The 25,770-nt window shown below is 42.9% G+C and overlaps 1 protein-coding gene across 3 annotated transcripts in view; it reads right to left on the bottom strand.

Moving 5' to 3' along the window:
* Nucleotides 1-5,019: 5,019 nt before the first annotated feature.
* CSNK1G3 (casein kinase 1 gamma 3) overlaps nt 5,020-25,770 on the bottom strand; it is a 659,666-nt gene continuing 638,915 nt past the window's right edge. For all 3 annotated transcript variants that reach the window (XM_053701616.1, XM_053701614.1, XM_053701615.1), the window contains one exon: nt 5,020-7,452. In XM_053701616.1, the coding sequence (XP_053557591.1) occupies nt 7,398-7,452 (55 nt within the window). In that variant the 3' untranslated portion in view covers nt 5,020-7,397. The remainder of the gene's footprint in view (nt 7,453-25,770) is intronic.

Raw genomic sequence — 25,770 nt, 5'->3', positions numbered from 1 at the left:
TTTCGTTGTCGGGAAGGGTGGCCCTACTCAAGATGGTGGTACTCCCTCGATTACTCTACCCATTGCTCATGCTCCCCTTACTTGTGAACAAATCCGATATCAAACTCTTAAATTCGGCAGCAAGAGCCTTTATCTGGCAGGGGAAAAAAATCAAGGATCTCAAGAGACAAGCTTAGCTTGCCCTTTCTTCATGGAGGTCTGGCGCTTCCAGATTTCCGGCTATACAATTGGGCCGCACTGATCCGGTTGGTGGTGGATTGGCAGGTTGGCACTGGACATTTTTGTTGTATAAATCTAGAACAGGCGGTGCTGGGTGATGTCTCTTTGGCTTACCTTCCACACGTGCCAGACACAAGATCCCTAAGACTCCTGGGCCTTAACATGCTATACAAAGAACCCTTAAAGGCCTGGTTACTGGCACACAAATACCTGGGTAAAACTTGCCATGCCTCTCCCTACTTACCGATTAGAAGAAACCCAGACTTTCCGGCAGGTTCTGAGACCCTGCCTTTTCGCATTTGGGAGACGCGGGGACTGTCTTCGCTTAAACACCTGTTAGATCCATTATCAAAAGCAATCAAAACATTCGGAGCCTTGCAGAGAGACTACAATATACCTAGGACACATTTCTATGCCTACTTACAGGTTCGTCACTATATGGGGGCGCTGATCAGAGACGGTGCAGGTTTTTGGGAGGGTTCTCCCTTCCGCCTTTCTCAGACACTATACACCATGGGTAGGTTCTCGCTTTCGGAAATCTACCAGACACTTCTACAGCACCTTTTCACTTCTCATCAGTCTTCGATACAGACAGGTTGGGTTAGAGAGGGTTTGAGAGAGGTCTCTTGGGTAGAAGTAAGGAACAGCTTGGAAAAGACCAGGAAAGCGACTTTGTCAGCTTCATACAGGGAATCCCAAATACGTTTTCTGCACAGGGCCTACCTCACCCCAAGGACACTGGCAAAATGGGCTCCGTCCTCCCCGAACAAGTGTACTAAATGCGCCTTAGCTAACCCCGGGCTTCTCCATTACATATGGGAGTGCCCCCCAATTAGGCAATACTGGGGAAAGATACAATTCTGGCTGAGAAGGCGGTTACAGATACAGATTGACTTACTCCCTGAGACTATAATATTTCTGTTGTGGGATGAGAGGCTCCGGCAACAAGACTCGGTACTGAGCCTAATTATCTTAGTGGCTAGGAAACACTTACTACAACATTGGATAGCAGATAAAGGTCCCTCTTTCAGGGGTTTCAAAAATCTGCTAAAATCACAAATTTTCATAGAACAGATGGACGTGAGAACCGATGTTCAGAATAGATTAGGCCGGTTCCTACGTAAATGGCGCAGACTTATACTCACTTTCGAACTGGAGGTTCAGAGGCTTATCCTCAGACCTTTTAGGGATTCGGTTGCCTTCATGGAAGACGCACTTAGAGGAGACTGGGACCACCTACTCAACTAAAAATCTATAAGGGATATTATGTCAAACTCCGTAACTTACCTGTACTTTTATCCTCCTCCCCCCTCCCTTATTACTACCACTACAATATCCCCTCCCCCCTCTTTTTTTTTTCCTCCAGCCAGGCCTCAGCACCCCAACGGTCCTTTCTCGCAAGGTCCGTAATGATTGCCTCTGATAGAGGTTTTACTATTTGTACTTGTTAGCTAGAGATATACTGTTTAGCTAGGTTTATGGTTTTGTTTGTTGTAAAGAAAAAGGAAAAAATAAGTGGAGTCTGGGACTAGGACTTATGAAACACTGCTGTGCCCATTTTTTGTTATATACTGAAATTTAATTTTCAACTGTTATCTTGACCCAGTAAATAACATGTTAAGTTTGGAACTAGTATTTTACCCGAGGTCTTTGTAATGAATACCCACTTCCTGTTGTAATATGACAGTATCACATACTTTTGTTTTATGTGTGCATTTTGTCCTCTCGAATAAAAATGATATTTCAAAAAAAAAAATTGTAAACGTATGCTGCAAAACAGCTTTATCTTGAGGGAATATCAGATAAGGAGACTCACAAAAATGCACACGATTCAAAAAAATTCTAGCAAAGTGAAGGAATCACAATCTCCTGATTAATGTTGGGAGTATTGACTACCTTAGAAAGGAAACAGACCCCAAGTTAGTAGGTCCTCACGAAGATGCAACCTCCAAGGAGGAGCAACATGTTCACTGGGTCTGCGTACCAAGTTCTGCGTGGCCATGCAGAAGCTATCAGAACAGCTGGTATTCCCTCCTGCTTGATCCGAGCAACCACTCGGGGCAGGAGAACAATCGGTGGAAACGGGTTCACAAACCTGAAGTTCAACGTTACCGCTTAAAAGTCCACTAACTCCGACCTGAGGATCCCTGGACCTCTATATGTATCTCGGGAGCTTGGCATTAAAGCGGGAAGCCATCAGATCTATCTAGGGAGCACCCAATCTGCGAGTGATCTCCTGAAACACCTCCTATTTAGGGACCACTCCCATTAGTGGAGAGTCCGTCTGCTCAGGAAATCAACTTCCCAATTCTCCACACCTGTGGATAGCTGTAATTCGACATTAATGTCTCTCAGCCCACAGGATTTGAGGCACCTTCTGCATCACCAGAGAGCTCAGTGTGCCACCATGATGGTTGATGTAGGCCACGGTAGTGATGTTGTCCTATTCTAATTGGATATAAAGGACAAAACCCAGCTGGGGCCACACTAGAAGTGCATTGTATATGGCTCTCAACTCGAGAATGCTGATCGGAAGAGACACTTCCTCTTGACACCAAATTCCTTGCGCTCTCAGAGAACCCCATATCATACCTCAGGTGGACAGACTCTCATTTGTGGTGATAGTCACCCAAGAGGGGGCAATGGAAACACGTCCCTAGGATAACTGGTGTTGGGGACTGCCACCAAGTGAGACTCTCTCTTGTTTGGGCGTCCAGGCAGATTACCTGTAACAGATTTGAAGGATCTCTGAGCATACACAACTGTAGTGTTTTTAGAGGAAAGCGAGCAAATGGTATAGCATCCGAAACCGCAACAATATGACCTACCACTTCCATGCATTTTTCTAACGAAGGTCATGCATTCGACTGAAGCAGGTGACATGCTGTCTGAAGCTTCATTCTGAACTGATCTGTGAGGTAAATGTGCATACTGACTAAGTCTATGATCATTCCCAGAAAGTTTACCTTCGTAGCTGGGACGAGGGAGCTCTTTTCCAGATTGACCTTCCAACTGTGCGCCCGAAGACAAACCACTGGCAAAGATGAATCCTGAACCAGAATGTTGTTAAGGTAAGGAGCTGCTGCAATACCCTGCAGACGAATTGTGGCCAGCAGAGCTCCCAGCACCATGGTGAACACTCTGGATGCTGTAGTCAGTCCTAACGGGAGTGCAACAAACTAGTAGTGTATGTCTAGGAAGGCGAACCGTAGGAACTGGTAGTAATCCCTGTGGATCGGAATGTGAAGGTACATATCCATCAGGTCTATTGTGGACATGAACTGACCCTCTTGGAACAGGGGAAGGATGGATCTTATTTCCATCCTGAAGGTGGGAACCCTGATGAATCTGTTGAGACCTTTCAGGTCCAGAATTGGATGAGACGTGCCCTCTTTCTTGGGGACCACAAAGAGATTAGAGTAGAACCATCCCCCCCCCCCCCCGAGGCGTCTTCCACACAGTGGAGTAGTGGCAATCTCTTTACTGGGTTTCCCAAAACCATTGAAAGAAGGAAACGGTTCCTTGGGGAACGGGTACGAAAGTTTATTCTGTATCCTTGAGAAATGATGTCCAGTACCCAAGGGTCCTGGACGGACTGAGCCCAGTCCCTCTGAGATAGTCTTCCCCCTCGCACAACCTGGTCACAGGTTAGGGGCGATCCCATCATACTGACTTATTATCCTGGGAAGGCTTTTTGGACTATTTGTTCTTATTCCACCCTTGGGTGGGGTTCCAGGTATTCCTGGGAGAATCCATCTTAGGAGCTCGTACAATGTTTGGACTTAGACTTCTTGTCCTGCGGTAGGAAAGCTACCTTTCCATCTGTAAACATAGCTATAATATAGTCCAGACCTGGACCGAACAGGGACTTGCCCTTAAAAGACAAGGATAGTAGCCTTGACTTAGAAACAGTATCCGCCGACCACGACTTGAGCCACAAGGCCCTCCTGGCCAGAACTGCAGAAGCAAGAGTTCTTGGCATTAATGCAAATAATTTGGAGAATGGGATCCCTGATGAAGGCATTTGCCAACGTTAGGGACTGGATATATTCCTGGTTTTCCTCTAAGGGAGTTTCTACAGTAATCAGCTCCGCTAAAGTTTCACACCAGAAATTAGTAGCCCCGTCACCGCCGGTTGAAACAGAGAGCAAGGCTGCAAAAACACCCTTCTTAAGTATACTGTGTAAAATGGAACCAATAGGAAGAGGCTAGGGACCAGTCCCTGCAACAACTGTGGCCTGCCTGTGACTAATTTCCATAGGGTCTTCTTGTTCCACTACCCATAGTCTAAAGACATCTCTCTGTCCAAACTGTAGCTCTCTGAGGGGAAATTAGGCCTCAAATTGGTCTGAGCACCCTTTCCATTCTTCATCTTTCACCGAAGGTAAAGAAAAGACTAGTTTCAATTAACGTGAGGGGGGGGGGGGGGGGGCTTTCAGGGCTTTAAGAGTTTTTGAATCTTTGCTTCTTCCTATTGGCCAGGAGTATAATTCCCAGGACTAATGGACTCTTACCACCTTTATGAAAGAAAGGAAAATTTTAGAAGGGGAGAAAATGTATTGTATAATGTCTCTAACTAGATGTTTTCTAAGATTGTATGAAAGATCACTTGATGACATTCTTAGGACCCTCAAAGCCTGGTAAATATGTATTCTCACAGAAACCTTAGAGATTAAGGACAGTTGTGACACAAATATTTTAGCACTAAATATAAAATGTATTGTGTGCATGCCACTTAATAAATTACAAGTCTTGAAATACAGTTTCAATATATAACATTAAAAGAAAAACAAGCACAAGTTAAAAAAAAACTACCTTTATTTTTTATTTCTTCAGTTACATACTTTAAACAGGGATGTTTTTCATTATTTTAACATTCAGGCAATGTTGACTTCATTAGTATAGACAGGGAAAAAGCATATAAATGCAAAACATTGTTGACTTAACCTGAACATACCTGCATTACCTATTATCGACCAGTTTGTGCTGCCAAGGAGCAATTCCCCTTTTAAGGCAGTAAATGGAGCACTTAAATATTGCTAAAAAGCAAAATGCCTACTTACTGGTCATTGCAGCAAATAAAGGGATTTGTATTTTAAATAGTTGAAGTCCACAATTGGATTAATATACACATTTTATGTGTGATGAGTTCAGATCATATAAACACTGTACAGGTCAAATAGCATCTTCTCCCCAACAAAAGAAAGATTTATTGAAAAACAAAATAAACAGATTATTATAATAAACACAAGTTGCTGCATGTATTTACAATATGGTGCAACAAAATTTGGTCAAATACTGCGGACACAAAAGTGATTTCACATTAGAATGGCCACAACTCATCTTTCATATTTCCATAACGGAAAAAAAAATATGCGTGTATATAACATTTATGTATACACACACATTTTTTTACTTTAGACAGTAACAAAAAGTCAAAATGGAAAGTACACTTTATTTCAGACGGGTATGTTAGATGATTATGTGGGTTGAATTAATGTATTTGACCAATGTATAAAAAAAATTAAGTCAAAAGGGAAGGGAAAAAAATAACCAAACAAAAACAACCACCAGAGTATTTTTCAGAGTATTATAAGAGCGCATACACCATCAAAAATAAGCACTGCACTCCTGGTTGTTAACAAAATAAATTACAATGACAATTAAAATCCCTGTAAATGCAATAATGAACTTGAATATGTGCATTTATCTATTTGCAATGCACATGTTTCTGTTACCACAAATCAGACTTAAAAAATAAATAAGTTAACCATAGGGCGTGCAATGAAAGACGAGGAAAAAAAAAGTACAAATTTGTTCCAGGAAACTTTTGGATTATTTTTCCTTTGTACATACATTAACCAAAGATTTGGTCAAAATATTTACTCTAGCGACTTCCCTTCAACATTCTCTCTAAAAAAAAAATAATAATAAAAAAAAAAACCTCTAGGCTATCTTTAGAACCTGACAAAAATCATGACTTGGCAATCACAATGCATTCGGGTTCTGCATCAGAATGCTTTGCTGGCTTCAAACTATTCTAAAATTAAATGATACCAATTGTACACAAAGTAAACGCCACCATAATTGCTGTACTAGCCATTTGTCCATATGGTGGAAACTCTGATAAACTAATATATGAAAATGAAAGTGGCCCAGCTAATGTTTGTCATGTTCTATCAAGTATTTAATGTACAGCCTAAAAGGTGTGTACAACTCTTTAAAGCACCTGCTGACCCCAGGTAGTGAAGCACCAATCAATTCTGCTGCTTCTTGCCAAAGAGAAGAATGGTTTATACACAAGCCACATGATTTATCCAAAAGGTTTACTTAAAGTAGAATAAAATGTTCATCTGTAGCAAGCCATATGCAATGTGCTTCCCAGATCACATACGCATACTTTTTGACTGCTTAACCAACATCTCCTAGTATGTAGTGTTTTTTTAGTTTGTATTATATTCTAAAAATTTTCTTGATTCAGTTTGTTTCATTTCTTGCTGTTTAACCACATTACCATAACGCAAAATTTACAGCACATACATTTAGAATTATGGTGCTTCAACCTTCTCTCAATCACTGCAAGAGTTACAATCAAAACCAAATATCTTTCTTTTTACACAGCTAAACAGAGGTTAAATCCAGACATCGTGTTGTTATACAGAAACTCTACAAAGCGGCTGTACCATCTTATGATGGAGAGAAAGATAATGTAACTAGTCACTAATGCAGTACCATTTCAGTAATACTGTAAATTGTTGCTAATGTCAAAACTGTAAATCTCCAAGGGTAAGACTTTAGTGTGTTATTTTAAAGCTTATACAAACGCCATTTATCCACTATTCACTTGAAAAAAGGCTGCTTTTTACAGAAATATTCATCGCTAAACAGCTTACAAATTCCAAGATAGTGTAATTGCTTTTGCCTCTAGACAGTAAATTATGTTTGTACCACTTCATTGGTCCATTTATTTAAATCTATTTTGACAAAACGTTAAAGCTTCTAAAGAATGGACATCAGAAAAAATGTAAGACAACCAAACAAAAGCATGGGAGCATGATTTTTTCTGCAAAGGATAAAAACGGAAAAAACATATGGTCATTGCAGAGATGATTTTTTCTTAATCACAAGACAGCAGATGAACAAGTGAGTAATTCCCCATGGTCTGCCCGTTTGAAGAGTCATTTGTGGCGTTGAATGGTTTTCCTTTTCCGTCGCTTGAAAAAGCAACAGCACCTGCAAAACATTGTAAAGAGATTTTACAAAAACGAAAGAGAGCAAAACTAACATGAGGTGAGTGAACTATATCACTTTGGCATTAGCAAACAGGTCTATGCATCCAGCCGAATCTTAATTATGTGCCAAATTCCATTTGTATTCATTTTTTTGAATGATCTAGTGTGTCAAATGATAGAAATATTAGCCAAATCTCATTCAAGTATCTAATATATAAAGTGCCTTAAAGGCCTGAATTCACTAATGTAGATTGGAAATAGGAAAGACACACAGCTGTAAATAGCTCGATACATAGAGCAGTGTCTGTGTAGTGCAAGGTATTAACAGTAGACAAAAGAAAATGCATCTTTCATATGTACTTCTGTTAACAACACTGCACTGGGTAAAACTATAGGAGCAATGTAGAACTGCCTCTTAGGGAAATTAATGTCACAAAACATGTACGCTTATTATGCACAAAATATTGACTGACATTCCACATAAACCTACTGAAAACCTTTATATAACCTTTGGCTTCTGGTTTTCATATTAAAAAGTGAAATAAACAATTTAATGTGATAACTTTTTTGTGCAACAGTGTGTTTGAAGGACTAAAATATTAACAAATAAAGGGGACATACTAAATTCAATATTACATTTTCTATGAAGCAGTATGTGCTTATTACAAGAATGTAAAGCCCCCTCAGTGATTGTATCCTTTAATACTGCTGATGAATAGGTTGGTACAAAACACCATGCAAATAGAATTAAGAGTCAAAACCGAAATACCAAGTGCTAATCTGATGATGAAGTGAAAATGCTTAGCAATTCTCTCAACTTTAACAAAATATGAAAAGATTTTATTTCACAACTGATCTCTAGGAAAATAAATGTTAAATAATACTCAGTGTAAAAATATGTTAAAAAGATAAAAACAGAATATTGATTTTAGTTGATTTTTTCACGTTTGTTCTGCCTAACATTACTGAATCACTGTGATTGTAACATTACTGAATCACTGTGTGATTGTAACATTACTGAATCACTGTGTGATTGTAACATTACTGAATCACTGTGTGATTGTAACATTACTGAATCACTGTGTGATTGTAACATTACTGAATCACTGTGTGATTGTAACATTACTGAATCACTGTGTGATTGTAACATTACTGAATCACTGTGTGATTGTAACATTACTGAATCACTGTGTGATTGTAACATTACTGAATCACTGTGTGATTGTAACATTACTGAATCACTGTGTGATTGTAACATTACTGAATCACTGTGTGATTGTAACATTACTGAATCACTGTGTGATTGTAACATTACTGAATCACTGTGAGAAATTAGATGAATAAATGAAAGAAGCCCGGGGGCATAAAACCTTTTTTATTTTAATGAATCAAATAGAGCATGCAGTTTTTAAACAACTTTTTAATTTACCTCTATTTTCTTTGTACCTTTTGTTGAAATGCAGGGACATTAGCTCACACGTGCACGTGTCTGGAGCACTATATGGCAGCAGTTTTGCATGAATGTTATCCATTTGCAAGAGCACTAGATGGCAGCACTGTTTCCTGCTATATAGTGCTCCAGATGCCTACCTAGGTATTTGTAAAATGTCTCTCACTTTAACGCAAATGAAAACATCCCTCCAATGTAGGGAACATAGTGTTCTCCATGGAGTTTCCAGTCAGGTGGCATTATGAAGTAGCCAGGTTAGGACAGTGTAAAACTTTGCAATATAATAACATTGTCAGTTATTTATAGAAGCTATTTAAAAGGGACATGAAACCCAATTTTTTTCTTTCATGATTCAGATAGAGAATACAATTTTAGATACATTTCCAATTTACTTCTATTGCCAAATTTGCGTCACTCTCCTGGTATTTTTTGCTGAAGAGATATCTAGATAGGTAGCGTGCACGTCTGGTGTATTACATGACAGGAAAAAGTGCTGCAATCTAGAACTCTTGCTAATATATAGCATTGTTGCAAAATTGCTGCCATACAGTGCTGTACACTCCTGAACTTACCTTACTACTTTTCAACAAAGGATAACAAGAAAATTAACAAAATTTGATAATAGAAGTAAATTGGAAAGTTGTTTAAAATTGTATGTTCTATCTGTATCATGAAAAATGGCTTTATGTCCATTTAAGCTATCCAAAGCACATATTAAAGAGACACTAAAGACAAAATGAAAGGACCGGTAAATACAGGACATTTGCATAATCAACAAATGCATGATAACAAGACAATGCAGTGCACTTAGTCTGCACATTAAATGAGTAGTAGATTTATTTTTTCTGACAAATTTCAGATTCATGTCTATTTTCACACCTCCTGTATCATGTGACAGCCATCATCCATTCGCAAATGCACGCATATTCTCTGAATTCTTGCACATGCTCAGTAGGAGCTGGTGTCTCAAAAAGTGTAAATATAAAAAGACTGTACACATTGTATTAATGCAAGTAAATTGGAAAGTTGTTTAAAATTGCATGCTCTATCTGAACCTTGAAAGTTTAATTTTGACTTGAGTGTCCCTTTAATTGCATAATTTAACATAAATTGATTTAATAATAAATTGTGCAACAAGCAATAAAAACCTATTAATTTTAGCTTAATATTGGCTTAAGTTTTAGCCGGGTGGTCAATAAAATAAGCTGGGTGTTGTGCACATAACATAGGTCTGGGGAAGAACACTGAAATGTATTTTATAACACTATACAAAGTTGAGAGGTTTGCATCTGACAAGAATAGGAGAGAGAGAGAGAGAGAGAGAGAGAGAGAGAGAGAGAGAGAGAGAGAGAGAGAGAGAAAGTATATGCACTTCCAGCACGGTTTGATCTGCCACTCAGGTCAACATTTTAAGATAATCTGTATCAGTACACTGAGCACAAAAGGCAGGTTATTAAATTGACATACAAGAACAGCTGTCTACTCTCTATGATTGCATTAATAAATTGACAGAAACATAGATTATGCTTATCTGATAATTTTCTTTTCTTCTGATGGGAAGAGTCCACAGCTGCATTCATTACTTTTGGGAATTCAGAACCTGGCCACCAGGAGGAGGCAAAGACACCCCCAGCCAAAGGCTTCAAATACCTCCCCCACTTCCCTCATCCCCCAGTCATTCTGCCAAGGGAACAAGGAACAGTAGGAGAAATATCAGCGTGAAAAAAAGGTGCCAGAGGAACAAAAATTTACTGCCGCCTCATAGACAAAAAACGCGTGCGGGAGCTGTGGACTCTTCCCGTCAGAAGAAAAGAAAATTATCAGGTAAGCATAATTTATGTTTTTCTTCTTAAACGGGAAGAGTGCACAGCTGCATTCATTACTTTTGGGAAAACAATACCCAAGGACACTAAATGCAAACAAAGGGTGGGTACAAAAAGGCTGCCCCTTCGAAAGGCACCACAGCCTGAAATTACCCGACACCCTATAAAAATAATAAACGACACGGGTCAAAAACCCAGAGCCCAGGTAACTGCACATCAGTTACACAACCAGCAAAGCCGTGCTAGAGACCACTCAGCCCCAGAGTCTGTTGAGCACAACAGCCTCTGAGGAACCAGCCTCACGGCTCTCGACTTCCACGAAGAGTACCCCCGGCCTAAAGGTCAAGGACCTCAATCTGCCCCCGAGAGGGAGAATAGATCCCCAGAGAGATCCAAAAAGGACCATCCCACACGGGCTCAAAACAAACCTCGAACAACCCAAGGTTGTCACAATACTATCGCCCAGGGAGACGAACTCCCTAGAAGAACAAGGACTTGAAACAAAGTCCATACTCAGGGAAAAACATCCCAAAAAGGACCTGAGGGCCACCCTCATATCCCTGACACAGCACCATAGCACAAAAGGTGCTCCAGAAAACCCATAATTTCTCTGATGCATCAAAGTCAAGTCGAAATCTTCAGGCTAGACAAGCATATAGACAGCAGAGACAGGATAACTATCCCAGCAGCTAGCAAAGAGCTCTTCAAGAGAACACCAAGCCATCTGAAATAAGAACTCGCAATGACCAGCTTCCAGGTAGGAAGGCTGACCCAAGCTATCAAGAATTCAAACCACCGAATCGCGCTTAAAATCTCGACAACAGATCCCGACCAGGGCACCGGGCTCCAAGGAGCGTCTCCTCCCAGCAGCAGATGCCGTCAGAAGAGAGGAGAACATCAAAAGTCCTCCCACCGAAGGGAGAAAATGGTCAACACTGCATAGAGCAACCGATCCCCGACCTTCCCTACAAGGTAATGGTCCCAGCCCAAAGGTTTAGCCAGACCTCTGGAAGACAAGGATGGATCTACAAGGAGAAAAACCAGAGTAGAACTCTGACCGCTACTAAAATCGGCATGCTACCGTGAGTCAGGACAGACTTTGTGCTCAGGTTCGAGACCCCCTACACTACTGTCTTCCATAAAGAGGAATACTTCCCAAGGGAAGAGAGTTCTCAGACCCCCAGCATCTAAATATCAGAATCCGACAATTAACAGGAGCCTTACCTGGGTTCAAGCCCACAGCCTCCTGCTTCAGGAATGGAGGAGCCAGTCACTACTCCACATCTCCCTATTTCAAGATTCTGAGAACACAAGAAGGGAAAAAAAAAACCCTACAAGGCAAGAAAAAAAAAAAACCCTACAAGGCAAGAAAAAAAAAAAAAGGACCCACATGTCGTCACAGATAATGAGGTAGCTCCAATCAAGGAGAACACACAAGAACCCATCCCTCATTCTAGGTGAGAAAAGGGAACTAAAGCAACGGAAACCACCCTACCAAAGAGGCGAGACCCCTCTGCCAATATTGCCAGCCCAGTTGAAAAGACACCTAGGGTCTACAAGGAACATCAAATGCTCCAGAAGACCAGTAGGGACCTATCAGAGAGACCTTGAACCTAAGCCTCATGCAGATAGGAATCTCCCATGAGATACAGAACCCTGCTTCCTTCCAAGGAAAACGCGGGAACACAAAACCTAAGGTTAAACAGAACCGTCCAAGCCCGATTCAGGGAGAGACATGGTCCTAGGCCAGATTCCTCGAAAAACGTAATTGATCAACAGATCTAATTTCCTGAGGAACCCTAACCTGCCTCCTATGATTAGGAGCGCACCATCTAAAGTCCGTAGACTTAACGACATAGCAACAGCCTCAAACCCAAGAGTCTGAATAGAACTCTTGACCAGTTTAAGATTCGGCACCCAGTGTTCCTGGATCGCAAGGTAAATCCTTGTAGACAAGCTTAACTACTTGTTACACGCGCTGGAAAGGTAACACCCAGCACCCGAAGGTGGAAGTAAATCCTGGACCTTCTGTTTGCCATCTCAGTGAGCTAGACGGAAACCACCCTCTACTAAACCCCAACAGAGCATTGAGGAGAAATGGTCATCTACCTGACCCCAGGACGACAACAGTCTGTAACCGACCTCGGACCTCCACTTTCAAGCCCGAAGGATATATCTGCAACGAGGTCGAAGATAACACCCAAACGTCGAAAGACCATGGTCAGACAAACAGTAGATCCTATATGGTAGAGACAACAGTCTCCAGAGATCCTTGCAGGATCGGTCTCCCTAAACCCCTTTAACAGGGTAAAATCTGGGAGCCTCGCAGCCCCCACAGAAGGCAGGGTAACCCCTGCACTTCACCTCTGAGAGCAAACGCAACTCTGAGCAAGGAAGGAGGACATGCCCGCACTTCCAGACTCGATGACCCAACCCAAAACGGGAAGGAAGGAGACTCCGCCACCGCAAAATAATTTTATTAGGTTAAAAAGAGTTAGCATCCGGAAGAACCTCAAGTGAGGACGCAAATCGTTCACCACTCGGAACACTAGACCACTGAGGTCATTCACATCTCCAAACTCCAAAGGAATGGAAACTACAGTTCTGAGTCCCCAGGGACCTGTAAGAACCATGACGACATCTGAAAAGTTAGACCTGTATCCCAGGCGAGTAGCCAGAAAAAGCCAACCTTAGATCGCACTCAGAAGCGTATCTACACACTAGGCCTCAAACTACGAAATAGGATCTGAGCCCGGAGTCCATATCAGTAGGCCAAGTGACATTCAGAATCCGACAGGATTAAATCAGCACCACAAGGGTAACATGAACCCAAGAACAGCATAAAAGCGCCCGACCAGTACCTGCCTAGTATAAGGACACTCCAGAACTGTCCAAGGTCCAAAATAATTCGACCAGAAGGTTCGATAAATGAACTAGAAAACATAATTCTGTTATTCAAAAGTGCGTAACTTCTGTGGAACTGCACACGCGACCACAAAATCGCAAGTATCGGTTCCAGAGAAGAACGCACTCAAAACGGAAATCTGTGTGGAACCGTGCCGTAACCTCTGGAAGAAACAAGCCACCCTCCGGAGGGGTAAAGGCCAGAGGGACACCTGATTGCGTAGCCAAGAAAGGGTTAGGGGCACGCGCCTCACGGGCCATGGAGACCGATGGCTAAACGCACTCTAAGCTCCCTGATTCGGGAGAAGAGAGTACTCTAGAACGGCAATCGGAACCCGGGCCATTTCCTATTCAACACAAGACGCATTCTCCATATCAGAGACATCCGTGTCTAAGATATCAGAATCCTCCATAATCTTGGGAAAAAAACATAATTTATGCTTACCTGATAAATTTATTTCTCTTGTAGTGTAGTCAGTCCACGGGTCATCCATTACTTATGGAATATATCTCTTCCTAACAGGAAGCTGCAAGAGGATCACCCAAGCAGAGCTGCTATATAGCTCCTCCCCTCACATGTCATATTCAGTCATTCGACCAAAACCAGACGAGAAAGGAGAAACCATAGGGTGCAGTGGTGACTGGAGTTTAATTAAAATTTAGATCTGCCTTAAAGACAGGGCGGGCCGTGGACTGACTACATTACAAGAGAAATAAATTTATCAGGTAAGCATAAATTATGTTTTCTCTTGTTAAGTGTAGTCAGTCCACGGGTCATCCATTACTTATGGAATACCAATACCAAAGCTAAAGTACACGGATGAAGGGAGGGACAAGGCAGGAACCTTAAACAGAAGGAACCACTGCCTGAAGCACCTTTCTCCCAAAAATAGCCTCCGAAGAAGCAAAAGTGTCATATTTGTAAAATTTTGAAAAAGTGTGAAGTGAAGACCAAGTTGCAGCCTTGCAAATCTGTTCAACAGAGGCCTCATTTTTAAAGGCCCAGGTGGAAGCCACAGCTCTAGTAGAATGAGCTGTAATCCTTTCAGGAGGCTGCTGTCCAGCAGTCTCATAGGCTAAACGTATTATGCTACGAAGCCAAAAAGAGAGAGAGGTAGCCAAAGCCTTTTGACCTCTTCTCTGTCCAGAATAAACGACAAACAGGGAAGAAGTTTGACGAAAATCTTTAGTTGCCTGCAAATAGAACTTCAGGGCACAGACTACGTCCAGATTATGCAAAAGTCGTTCCTTCTTTGAAGAAGGGTTAGGACACAGTGATGGAACAACAATCTCTTGATTGATATTCCTGTTAGTAACTACCTTAGGTAAGAACCCAGGTTTAGTACTCAGAACTACCTTGTCTGAATGAAAAATCAGATAAGGAGAATCACAATGTAAGGCAGATAACTCAGAGACTCTTCGAGCCGAGGAAATAGCCATCAAAAACAGAACCTTCCAGGATAACAGCTTGATATCAATGGAATGAAGGGGTTCAAATGGAACGCCTTGAAGAACGTTAAGAACTAAGTTTAAGCTCCACGGCGGAGCAACAGTCTTAAACACAGGCTTAATCCTAGCTAAAGCCTGACAAAAAGCCTGAACGTCTGGAACTTCTGCCAGACGTTTGTGTAGAAGAATAGACAGAGCAGAAATCTGTCACTTTAACGAACTAGCAGATAAGCCCTTTTCTAAACCCTCTTGTAGAAAAGACAATATCCTAGGAATCCTAACCTTACTCCATGAGTAACTCTTGGATTCGCACCAATATAAATATTTATGCCATATCTTATGGTAAATTCTTCTGGTAACAGGCTTCCTAGCCTGTATTAAGGTATCAATAACCGACTCCGAGAAGCCACGCTTTGATAGAATCAAGCGTTCAATCTCCATGCAGTCAGCCTCAGAGAAATTAGATTTGGATGGTTGAAAGGACCCTGAATTAGAAGGTCCTGTCTCAGAGGCAGAGACCACGGTGGGCAGGACGACATGTCCACTAGGTCTGCATACCAGGTCCTGCGTGGCCACGCAGGCGCTATCAGAATCACCAAAGCTCTCTCCTGTTTGATCTTGGCAATCAAACGAGGAAGCATCGGAAATGGTGGTAAAACATAAGCCATGTTGAAGACCCAAGGGGCTGTCAGAGCATCTATCAGCACTGCTCCCGGGTCCCTGGACCTGGATCCGTAACAAGGAAGCTTGGCGTTCTGGTGAGACGCCATGAGATCCAGATCTGGTTTGCCCCAACGATGAATCAGTTGAGCAAAGACCTCCGGATGAAGTTCCCACTCCCCCGGATGAAAAGTCTGGCGACTTAGAAAATCCGCCTCCCAATTCTCCACGCCTGGGATGTAAATCGCTGATAGGTGGCAAGAGTGAGACTCTGCCCAGCGAATTATCTTTGAGACTTCCAACATCGCTAGGGAACTTCTGGTTCCCCCTTGATGGTTGATGTAAGCCACAGTCGTGATGTTGTCCGACTGAAATCTGATGAACCTCATAGTTGCTAACTGAGGCCAAGCTAGGAGAGCATTGAATATTGCTCTTAATTCCATAATATTTATTGGGAGGAGTTTCACCTCCTGAGTCCATAGTCCCTGAGCCTTCAGGGAGTTCCATACTGCGCCCCAGCCTAGAAGGCTGGCATCTGTTGTTACAATCGTCCAATCTGGCCTGCGAAAGGTCATCCCCTTGGACAGATGTGGCCGAGAAAGCCACCATAGAAGAGAATATCTGGTCTCTTGATCCAGATTTAGCAGGGGGGACAAATCTGAGTAATCCCCATTCCACTGACTTGCAGAGATGCAGGCGCGCAAATGGTACTATGTCCATTGCCGCTACCATTAAGCCGATTACTTCCATGCACTGAGCTACTGACGGGGTGTGGAATGGAATGAAGGACACGGCAAGCATTTAGAAGTTTTGATAACCTGGAGTCCGTCAGGTAAATTTTCATCTCTACAGAATCTATAAGAGTCCCTAGAAAGGGAACCCTTGTAAGTGGTAATAGAGAACTCTTTTCCACGTTCACCTTCCACCCATGCAACCTCAGAAATGCCAGAACTATCTCTGTATGAGACTTGGCAGTTTGAAAACTTGACGCTTGTATCAGAATGTCGTCTAGGTACGGAGTCACCGATATGCCTCGCGGTCTTAGTACCGCCAGAAGTGAGCCCAGAACTTTTGTAAAGATTCTTGGAGCCGTAGCTAATCCGAAGGGAAGAGCTACAAACTGGTAATGCCTGTCTAGGAAAGCAAATCTTAGGTACCGATAATGATCCTTGTGAAACGGTATGTGAAGGTAGGCATCCTTTAAGTCCACTGTGGTCATGTACTGACCCTCTTGGATCATGGGAAGGATGGTTCGAATAGTTTCCATTTTGAATGATGTAACTCTTAGGAATTTGTTAAGGATTTTTAAGTCCAAGATTGGTCTGAAGGTTACCTCTTTCTTGGGAACCACAAATAGATTTGAATAGAATCCTTGCCCGTGTTCCGTCCGCGGAATTGGGTGGATCATCCCCATTAGTAAGAGGTCTTGTACACAGCGTAGAAACGCCTCTTTCTTTATTTGGTTTGCTGATAACCTTGAAAGATGAAATCTCCCTCGTGGAGGAGAAGTTTTGAAGTCCAGGAGATATCCCTGAGATATGATCTCCAACGCCCAGGGATCCTGGACATCTCTTGCCCAAGCCTGGGCGAAGAGAGAAAGTCTGCCCCCCACTAGATCCGTTTCCGGATAGGGGGCCCTCTCTTCATGCTGTCTTAGGGGCAGCAGCAGGTTTCTTGGCCTGCTTGCCCTTGTTCCAGGACTGGTTAACTTTCCAGCCCTGTCTGTAACGAGCAACAGCTCCTTCCTGTTTTGGAGTGGAGGAAGTTGATGCTGCTCCTGCCTTGAAGTTACGAAAGGCACGAAAATTAGACTGTTTGGCCTTTGATTTGGCCCTGTCCTGAGGTAGAGCATGGCCCTTACCTCCCGTAATGTCAGCTATAATTTCTTTCAAGCCGGGCCCGAATAAGGTCTGCCCTTTGAAAGGAATATTAAGCAATTTAGATTTAGAAGTCACGTCAGCTGACCAGGATTTAAGCCATCGCGCTGCGCGCTTGGATGGCGAATCCGGAGTTCTTAGCCGTAAGTTTGGTTAAATGTACGACGGCATCAGAAACAAATGTGTTAGCTAGCTTAAGTGCTTTAAGCTTGTTCATAATTTCATCCAATGGAGCTGTGCGAATGGCCTCTTCCAGAGACTCAAACCAGAATGCCGCCGCAGCAGTGACAGGCGCAATGCATGCAAGGGGCTGTAAGATAAAACCTTGTTGAACAAACATTTTCTTAAGGTAACCCTCTAATTTCTTATCCATTGGATCTGAAAAACAGAATTTATGTTTACCTGATAAATTTCTTTCTCCAACGGTGTGTCCGGTCCACGGCGTCATCCTTACTTGTGGGATATTCTCTTCCCCAACAGGAAATGGCAAAGAGCCCAGCAAAGCTGGTCACATGATCCCTCCTAGGCTCCGCCTACCCCAGTCATTCGACCGACGTTAAGGAGGAATATTTGCATAGGAGAAACCATATGGTACCGTGGTGACTGTAGTTAAAGAAAATAAAATATCAGACCTGATTAAAAAAACCAGGGCGGGCCGTGGACCGGACACACCGTTGGAGAAAGAAATTTATCAGGTAAACATAAATTCTGTTTTCTCCAACATAGGTGTGTCCGGTCCACGGCGTCATCCTTACTTGTGGGAACCAATACCAAAGCTTTAGGACACGGATGAAGGGAGGGAGCAAATCAGGTCACCTAAATGGAAGGCACCACGGCTTGCAAAACCTTTCTCCCAAAAATAGCCTCAGAAGAAGCAAAAGTATCAAACTTGTAAAATTTGGTAAAAGTGTGCAGTGAAGACCAAGTCGCTGCCCTACATATCTGATCAACAGAAGCCTCGTTCTTGAAGGCCCATGTGGAAGCCACAGCCCTAGTGGAATGAGCTGTGATTCTTTCGGGAGGCTGCCGTCCGGCAGTCTCGTAAGCCAATCTGATGATGCTTTTAATCCAAAAAGAGAGAGAGGTAGAAGTTGCTTTTTGACCTCTCCTTTTACCTGAATAAACAACAAACAAGGAAGATGTTTGTCTAAAATCCTTTGTAGCATCTAAATAGAATTTTAGAGCGCGAACAACATCCAAATTGTGCAACAAACGTTCCTTCTTTGAAACTGGTTTTGGACACAGAGAAGGTACGATAATCTCCTGGTTAATGTTTTTGTTAGAAACAACTTTTGGAAGAAAACCAGGTTTAGTACGTAAAACCACCTTATCTGCATGGAACACCAGATAAGGAGGAGAACACTGCAGAGCAGATAATTCTGAGACTCTTCTAGCAGAAGAAATCGCAACTAAAAACAAAACTTTCCAAGATAATAACTTAATATCAACGGAATGTAAGGGTTCAAACGGAACCCCCTGAAGAACTGAAAGAACTAAATTGAGACTCCAAGGAGGAGTCAAAGGTTTGTAAACAGGCTTGATTCTAACCAGAGCCTGAACAAAGGCTTGAACATCTGGCACAGCTGCCAGCTTTTTGTGAAGTAATACCGACAAGGCAGAAATCTGTCCCTTCAGGGAACTTGCAGATAATCCTTTTTCCAATCCTTCTTGAAGGAAGGATAGAATCCTAGGAATCTTAACCTTGTCCCAAGGGAATCCTTTAGATTCACACCAACAGATATATTTTTTCCAAATTTTGTGGTAAATCTTTCTAGTCACAGGCTTTCTGGCCTGAACAAGAGTATCGATAACAGAATCTGAGAATCCTCGCTTCGATAAAATCAAGCGTTCAATCTCCAAGCAGTCAGCTGGAGTGAAACCAGATTCGGATGTTCGAACGGACCCTGAACAAGAAGGTCTCGTCTCAAAGGTAGCTTCCAAGGTGGAGCCGATGACATATTCACCAGATCTGCATACCAAGTCCTGCGTGGCCACGCAGGAGCTATCAAGATCACCGACGCCCTCTCCTGCTTGATCCTGGCTATCAGCCTGGGGATGAGAGGAAATGGCGGGAACACATAAGCTAGTTTGAAGGTCCAAGGTGCTACTAGTGCATCCACTAGAGCCGCCTTGGGATCCCTGGATCTGGCCCCGTAGCAAGGAACTTTGAAGTTCTGACGAGAGGCCATCAGATCCATGTCTGGAATGCCCCACAGGTGAGTGACTTGGGCAAAGATTTCCGGATGGAGTTCCCACTCCCCCGGATGCAATGTCTGTCGACTCAGAAAATCCGCTTCCCAATTTTCCACTCCTGGGATGTGGATAGCAGACAGGTGGCAGGAGTGAGACTCCGCCCAAAGAATAATTTTGGTTACTTCTTCCATCGCTAGGGAACTCCTTGTTCCCCCCTGATGGTTGATGTACGCAACAGTCGTCATGTTGTCTGATTGAAACCGTATGAACCTGGTCCTCGCAAGCTGGGGCCAGGCCTGGAGAGCATTGAATATCGCTCTCAGTTCCAGAATATTTATCGGTAGAAGAGATTCTTCCCGAGACCAAAGACCCTGAGCTTTCAGGGATCCCCAGACCGCGCCCCAGCCTATCAGACTGGCGTCGGTCGTGACAATGACCCACTCTGGTCTGTGGAACATCATCCCTTGAGACAGATTGTCCAGGGACAGCCACCAACGGAGTGAGTCTCTGGTCCTCTGATTTACTTGTATCTTCGGAGACAAGTCTGTATAGTCCCCATTCCACTGACTGAGCATGCACAGTTGTAATGGTCTTAGATGAATGCGCGCAAAAGGAACTATGTCCATCGCCGCCACCATCAACCCGATCACTTCCATGCACTGAGCTATGGAAGGAAGAGGAACGGAATGAAGTATCCGACAAGAGTCCAGAAGCTTTGTTTTTCTGGCCTCTGTTAGAAAGATCCTCATTTCTAAGGAGTCTATAATTGTTCCCAAGAAGGGAACCCTTGTTGACGGGGATAGAGAACTCTTTTCCACGTTCACTTTCCAGCCGTGAGATCTGAGAAAGGCCAGGACAATGTCCGTGTGAGCCTTTGCTTGAGGAAGGGACGACGCTTGAATCAGAATGTCGTCCAGGTAAGGTACTACTGCAATGCCCCTTGGTCTTAGCACCGCTAGAAGGGACCCTAGTACCTTTGTGAAAATCCTTGGAGCAGTGGCTAATCCGAAAGGAAGCGCCACGAACTGGTAATGTTTGTCCAGGAATGCAAACCTTAGGAACCGATGATGTTCCTTGTGGATAGGAATATGTAGATACGCATCCTTTAAATCCACCGTGGTCATGAATTGACCTTCCTGGATGGAAGGAAGGATAGTTCGAATGGTTTCCATCTTGAACGATGGGACCTTGAGAAATTTGTTTAAGATCTTGAGATCTAGGATTGGTCTGAACGTTCCCTCTTTTTTGGGAACTATGAACAGATTGGAGTAGAACCCCATCCCTTGTTCTCTTAATGGAACAGGATGAATCACTCCCATTTTTAACAGGTCTTCTACACAATGTAAGAACGCCTGTCTTTTTATGTGGTCTGAAGACAACTGCGACCTGTGGAACCTCCCCCTTGGGGGAAGTCCCTTGAATTCCAGAAGATAACCCTGGGAGACTATTTCTAGCGCCCAAGGATCCAGAACATCTCTTGCCCAAGCCTGAGCGAAGAGAGAGAGTCTGCCCCCCACCAGATCCGGTCCCGGATCGGGGGCCAATATTTCATGCTGTCTTGGTAGCAGTGGCAGGTTTCTTGGCCTGCTTTCCCTTGTTCCAGCCTTGCATTGGTCTCCAAGCTGGCTTGGCCTGAGAAGTATTACCCTCTTGCTTAGAGGACGTAGCACCTTGGGCTGGTCCGTTTTTACGAAAGGGACGAAAATTAGGTCTATTTTTTGCCTTGAAAGGCCGATCCTGAGGAAGGGCGTGGCCCTTACCCCCAGTGATATCAGAGATAATCTCTTTCAAGTCAGGACCAAACAACGTTTTCCCCTTGAAAGGAATGTTTAGTAGCTTGTTCTTGGAAGACGCATCAGCCGACCAAGATTTCAACCAAAGCGCTCTGCGCGCCACAATAGCAAACCCAGAGTTCTTAGCCGCTAACTTAGCCAGTTGCAAAGAGGCGTCTAGAGTGAAAGAATTAGCCAATTTGAGAGCATTGATTCTGTCCATAATCTCCTCATAAGGAGGAGAGTCACTATCGAGCACCTTAAGCAGTTCATCAAACCAGAAATATGCGGCAGTAGTGACAGGGACAATGCATGAAATGGGTTGTAGAAGGTAACCCTGCTGAACAAACATCTTTTTAAGCAAACCTTCTAATTTTTTATCCATAGGATCTTTGAAAGCACAACTATCCTCTATGGGAATAGTGGTGCGTTTGTTTAAAGTAGAAACCGCTCCCTCGACCTTGGGGACTGACTGCCATAAGTCCTTTCTGGGGTCGACCATAGGAAACAATTTTTTAAATATGGGGGGAGGGACGAAAGGAATACCGGGCCTTTCCCATTCTTTATTAACAATGTCCGCCACCCGCTTGGGTATAGGAAAAGCTTCTGGGAGCCCCGGCACCTCTAGGAACTTGTCCATTTTACATAGTTTCTCTGGGATGACTAAATTTTCACAATCATCCAGAGTGGATAATACCTCCTTAAGCAAAATGCGGAGATGTTCCAATTTAAATTTAAATGTAATCACATCAGATTCAGCCTGCTGAGAAATGTTCCCTAAATCAGTAATTTCTCCCTCAGACAAAACCTCCCTGGCCCCCTCAGATTGGGTTAAGGGCCCTTCAGAGATATTAATATCAGCGTCGTCATGCTCTTCAGTAACTAAAACAGAGCAGCCACGCTTACGCTGACAAGGGTTCATTTTGGCTAAAATGTTTTTGACAGAATTATCCATTACAGCCGTTAATTGTTGCATAGTAAGGAGTATTGGCGCGCTAGATGTACTAGGGGCCTCCTGAGTGGGCAAGACTCGTGTAGACGAAGGAGGGAATGATGCAGTACCATGCTTACTCCCCTCACTTGAGGAATCATCTTGGGCATCATTGTCATTATCACATAAATCACATTTATTTAAATGAATAGGAATTCTGGCTTCCCCACATTCAGAACACAGTCTATCTGGTAGTTCAGACATGTTAAACAGGCATAAACTTGATCAGAAAGTACAAAAAACGTTTTAAAATAAAACCGTTACTGTCACTTTAAATTTTAAACTGAACACACTTTATTACTGCAATTGCGAAAAAACATGAAGGAATTGTTCAAAATTCACCAAATTTTCACCACAGCGTCTTAAAGCCTTGAAAATATTGCACACCAATTTTGGAAGCTTTAACCCTTAAAATAACGGAACCGGAGCCGTTTTAAGCTTTAAACACTAAAAAACTCTAAGCCATCTCCGTGGAGATGTTGCCTGTACAACGGCAAAGAGAATGACTGGGGTAGGCGGAGCCTAGGAGGGATCATGTGACCAGCTTTGCTGGGCTCTTTGCCATTTCCTGTTGGGGAAGAGAATATCCCACAAGTAAGGATGACGCCGTGGACCGGACACACCTATGTTGGAGAAAGGCACAACTATCCTCCACCGGGATAGTGGTACGCTTAGCTAAAGTAGAAACTGCTCCCTCTACCTTAGGGACCGTCTGCCATAAGTCTCGTGTGGTGGCGTCTATAGGAAACATTTTCCTAAATATGGGAGGAGGGGAAAAAGGCACACCAGGTCTATCCCACTCCTTGCTAATAATCTCTGTAAGCCTTTTAGGTATAGGAAACACGTCAGCACACACCGGTACCGCATAGTATCTATCCAACCTACATAATTTTTCTGGAATTGCAACCGTGTTACAATCATTCAGAGCCGCTAATACCTCCCCTAGCAATATGCGGAGGTTCTCAAGCTTAAATTTAAAATTAGAAATCTCTGAATCCAGTCTCCCTGGATCAGATCCGTCACCCACAGAATGAAGCTCTCCGTCTTCATGTTCTGCAAACTGTGACGCAGTATCTGACATGGCTCTCACCTCATCCGCGCACTCTGTCCTTACCCCAGAGCTATCGCGCTTGCCTCTTAATTCTGGAAATTTAGATAATACTTCTGTCATAACAGTAGCCATGTCTTGCAAAGTGATTTGTAAGGGCCTCCCTGATGTACTTGGCGCCACAAAATCACGCACCTCCTGAGCGGGAGGCGAAGGTACTGACACGTGAGGAGAGTTAGTCGGCATAACTTCCCCCTCGTTGTCTGGTGATAATTTCTTTACATGTAAAGATTGACTTTTATTTAAAGTAACATCAATGCAATTAGTACACAAATTTCTATTGGGCTCCACATTGGCCTTTAAACATAGTGAACAAAGAGATTCATCTGAGTCAGACATGTTTAAACAGACTAGCAATGAGACTAGCAAGCTTGGAAATACTTTTCTAAATAAATTTACAAGCAATATAAAAAACGCTACTGTGCCTTTAAGAAGCACAAAAAGCTGTCACAGTTGAAATAACAATGAACCAAAATAGTTATAGCAACCAATTTTTCACAGTAAATGTATTAAGTTAGCAAAGAGTTGCACCCACCAGCAAATGGATGATTAACCCCTTAATACCCAAAACAGATAACAATTTAATAATTAACGTTTTTAACACAGTCAAAACACACTGTCACAGGTCTGCTGTGACTGATTACCTCCCTCAAAATGAATTTTGAAGACCCCTGAGCTCTCCAGAGACGATCTGGATCATGGAGGATGAAGTAGACAGATTGTGACTGAATTTTTACTGCGCAAAAAAGCGCTAAAATAGGCCCCTCCCACTCATATTACAAAAGTGGGGAAGCTCAGATAACTGTTTCTATGCAGAAAACAAAGATGGCCATGTGGTAAAAATCATGCCCCAATAAGTTTTATCACCAAGTACCTCACAAAAAACGATTAACATGCCATTAAACGTTTTGAACATACATTTTAAAAGTTATGAAGTGTTATTAATAAGCCTGCTACCAGTCGCTTTTACTGCAGTTAAGGCTCATACATTTTTCAGTATTAACAGTATTTTCAGAGTCAATTCCATTCCTTAGAAAAATACATTCAGTGTACACACACTCATCAGCCTAATACCAGTTGCTATCACTGCATTTAAGGCTGAACTTACTTTACATTGGTATCAGCAGTATTTTCTCAGTCAATTCCATTCCTCAGAAAAATAATTTACTGCACATACCTCGTTTGCAGGGGGGCCCTGCATGCTATTCCCCTTTTCTGAAGTTACCTCACTCCTCAGATGAGAACAGCCAGTGGATCTTAGTTACGTCTGCTAAGATCATAGAAAACGCAGGCAGATTCTTCTTCTAATGCTGCCTGAGAACAAACAGCACACTCCGGTGCCATTTAAAATAACAAACTTTTGATTGAAGAAATAAACTAAGTTAAAAAACACCACAGACCTCTCACAGCGACCTATCTTTAGTTAGGCTGCAAGAGAATGACTGGATATGACATGTGAGGGGAGGAGCTATATAGCAGCTCTGCTTGGGTGATCCTCTTGCAGCTTCCTGTTAGGAAGAGATATATTCCATAAGTAATGGATGACCCGTGGACTGACTACACTTAACAAGAGAAATTACAAACACTAACTGGCACGCTTTTCTACACCCCCAATGGCTGGGGCACTCACCACCTCCTGTGAACCAGACAACCCACGAGCAGACTCTCTCTGTCGCCACACAGCATACGGAAGTGAGAAACAAGGTAACCGCACCCGTCACGAGGTGCACCGTGCCAGTCACAAAAAGAGAGTGTGCCATTAAGATAAGGCCGTTACGTTCCGTAAAAGCCATGAGCCTAAGTATTGTTACACATTTGCAGATAGAACGATATAACAAAGATGATTAAAGTCCCCCCTGTTCAATAACCACCCATAGGAGATATTAACCCATGATTCCTTATTAAGATAAAAGGAGTCCCACTGGGACCCTACCTTCTTTCGTTAACATTACATTCACATATCGAAATAAAATGAAACGATCTTACCGGAATCTACGCAGTGGAACAGGAACACGACCCTTCAAGTGTGACAGATAGTAGCCTCGCTTCTGATATGGACTTGAGTGAATAAAGGCAGGCAGCAAAACTCGTC

Source organism: Bombina bombina, chromosome 2 (genome assembly GCF_027579735.1).
Source record: "Bombina bombina isolate aBomBom1 chromosome 2, aBomBom1.pri, whole genome shotgun sequence".
NCBI lineage: Eukaryota > Metazoa > Chordata > Amphibia > Anura > Bombinatoridae > Bombina > Bombina bombina.
This window is presented reverse-complemented; position numbering and strand designations above follow the sequence as displayed.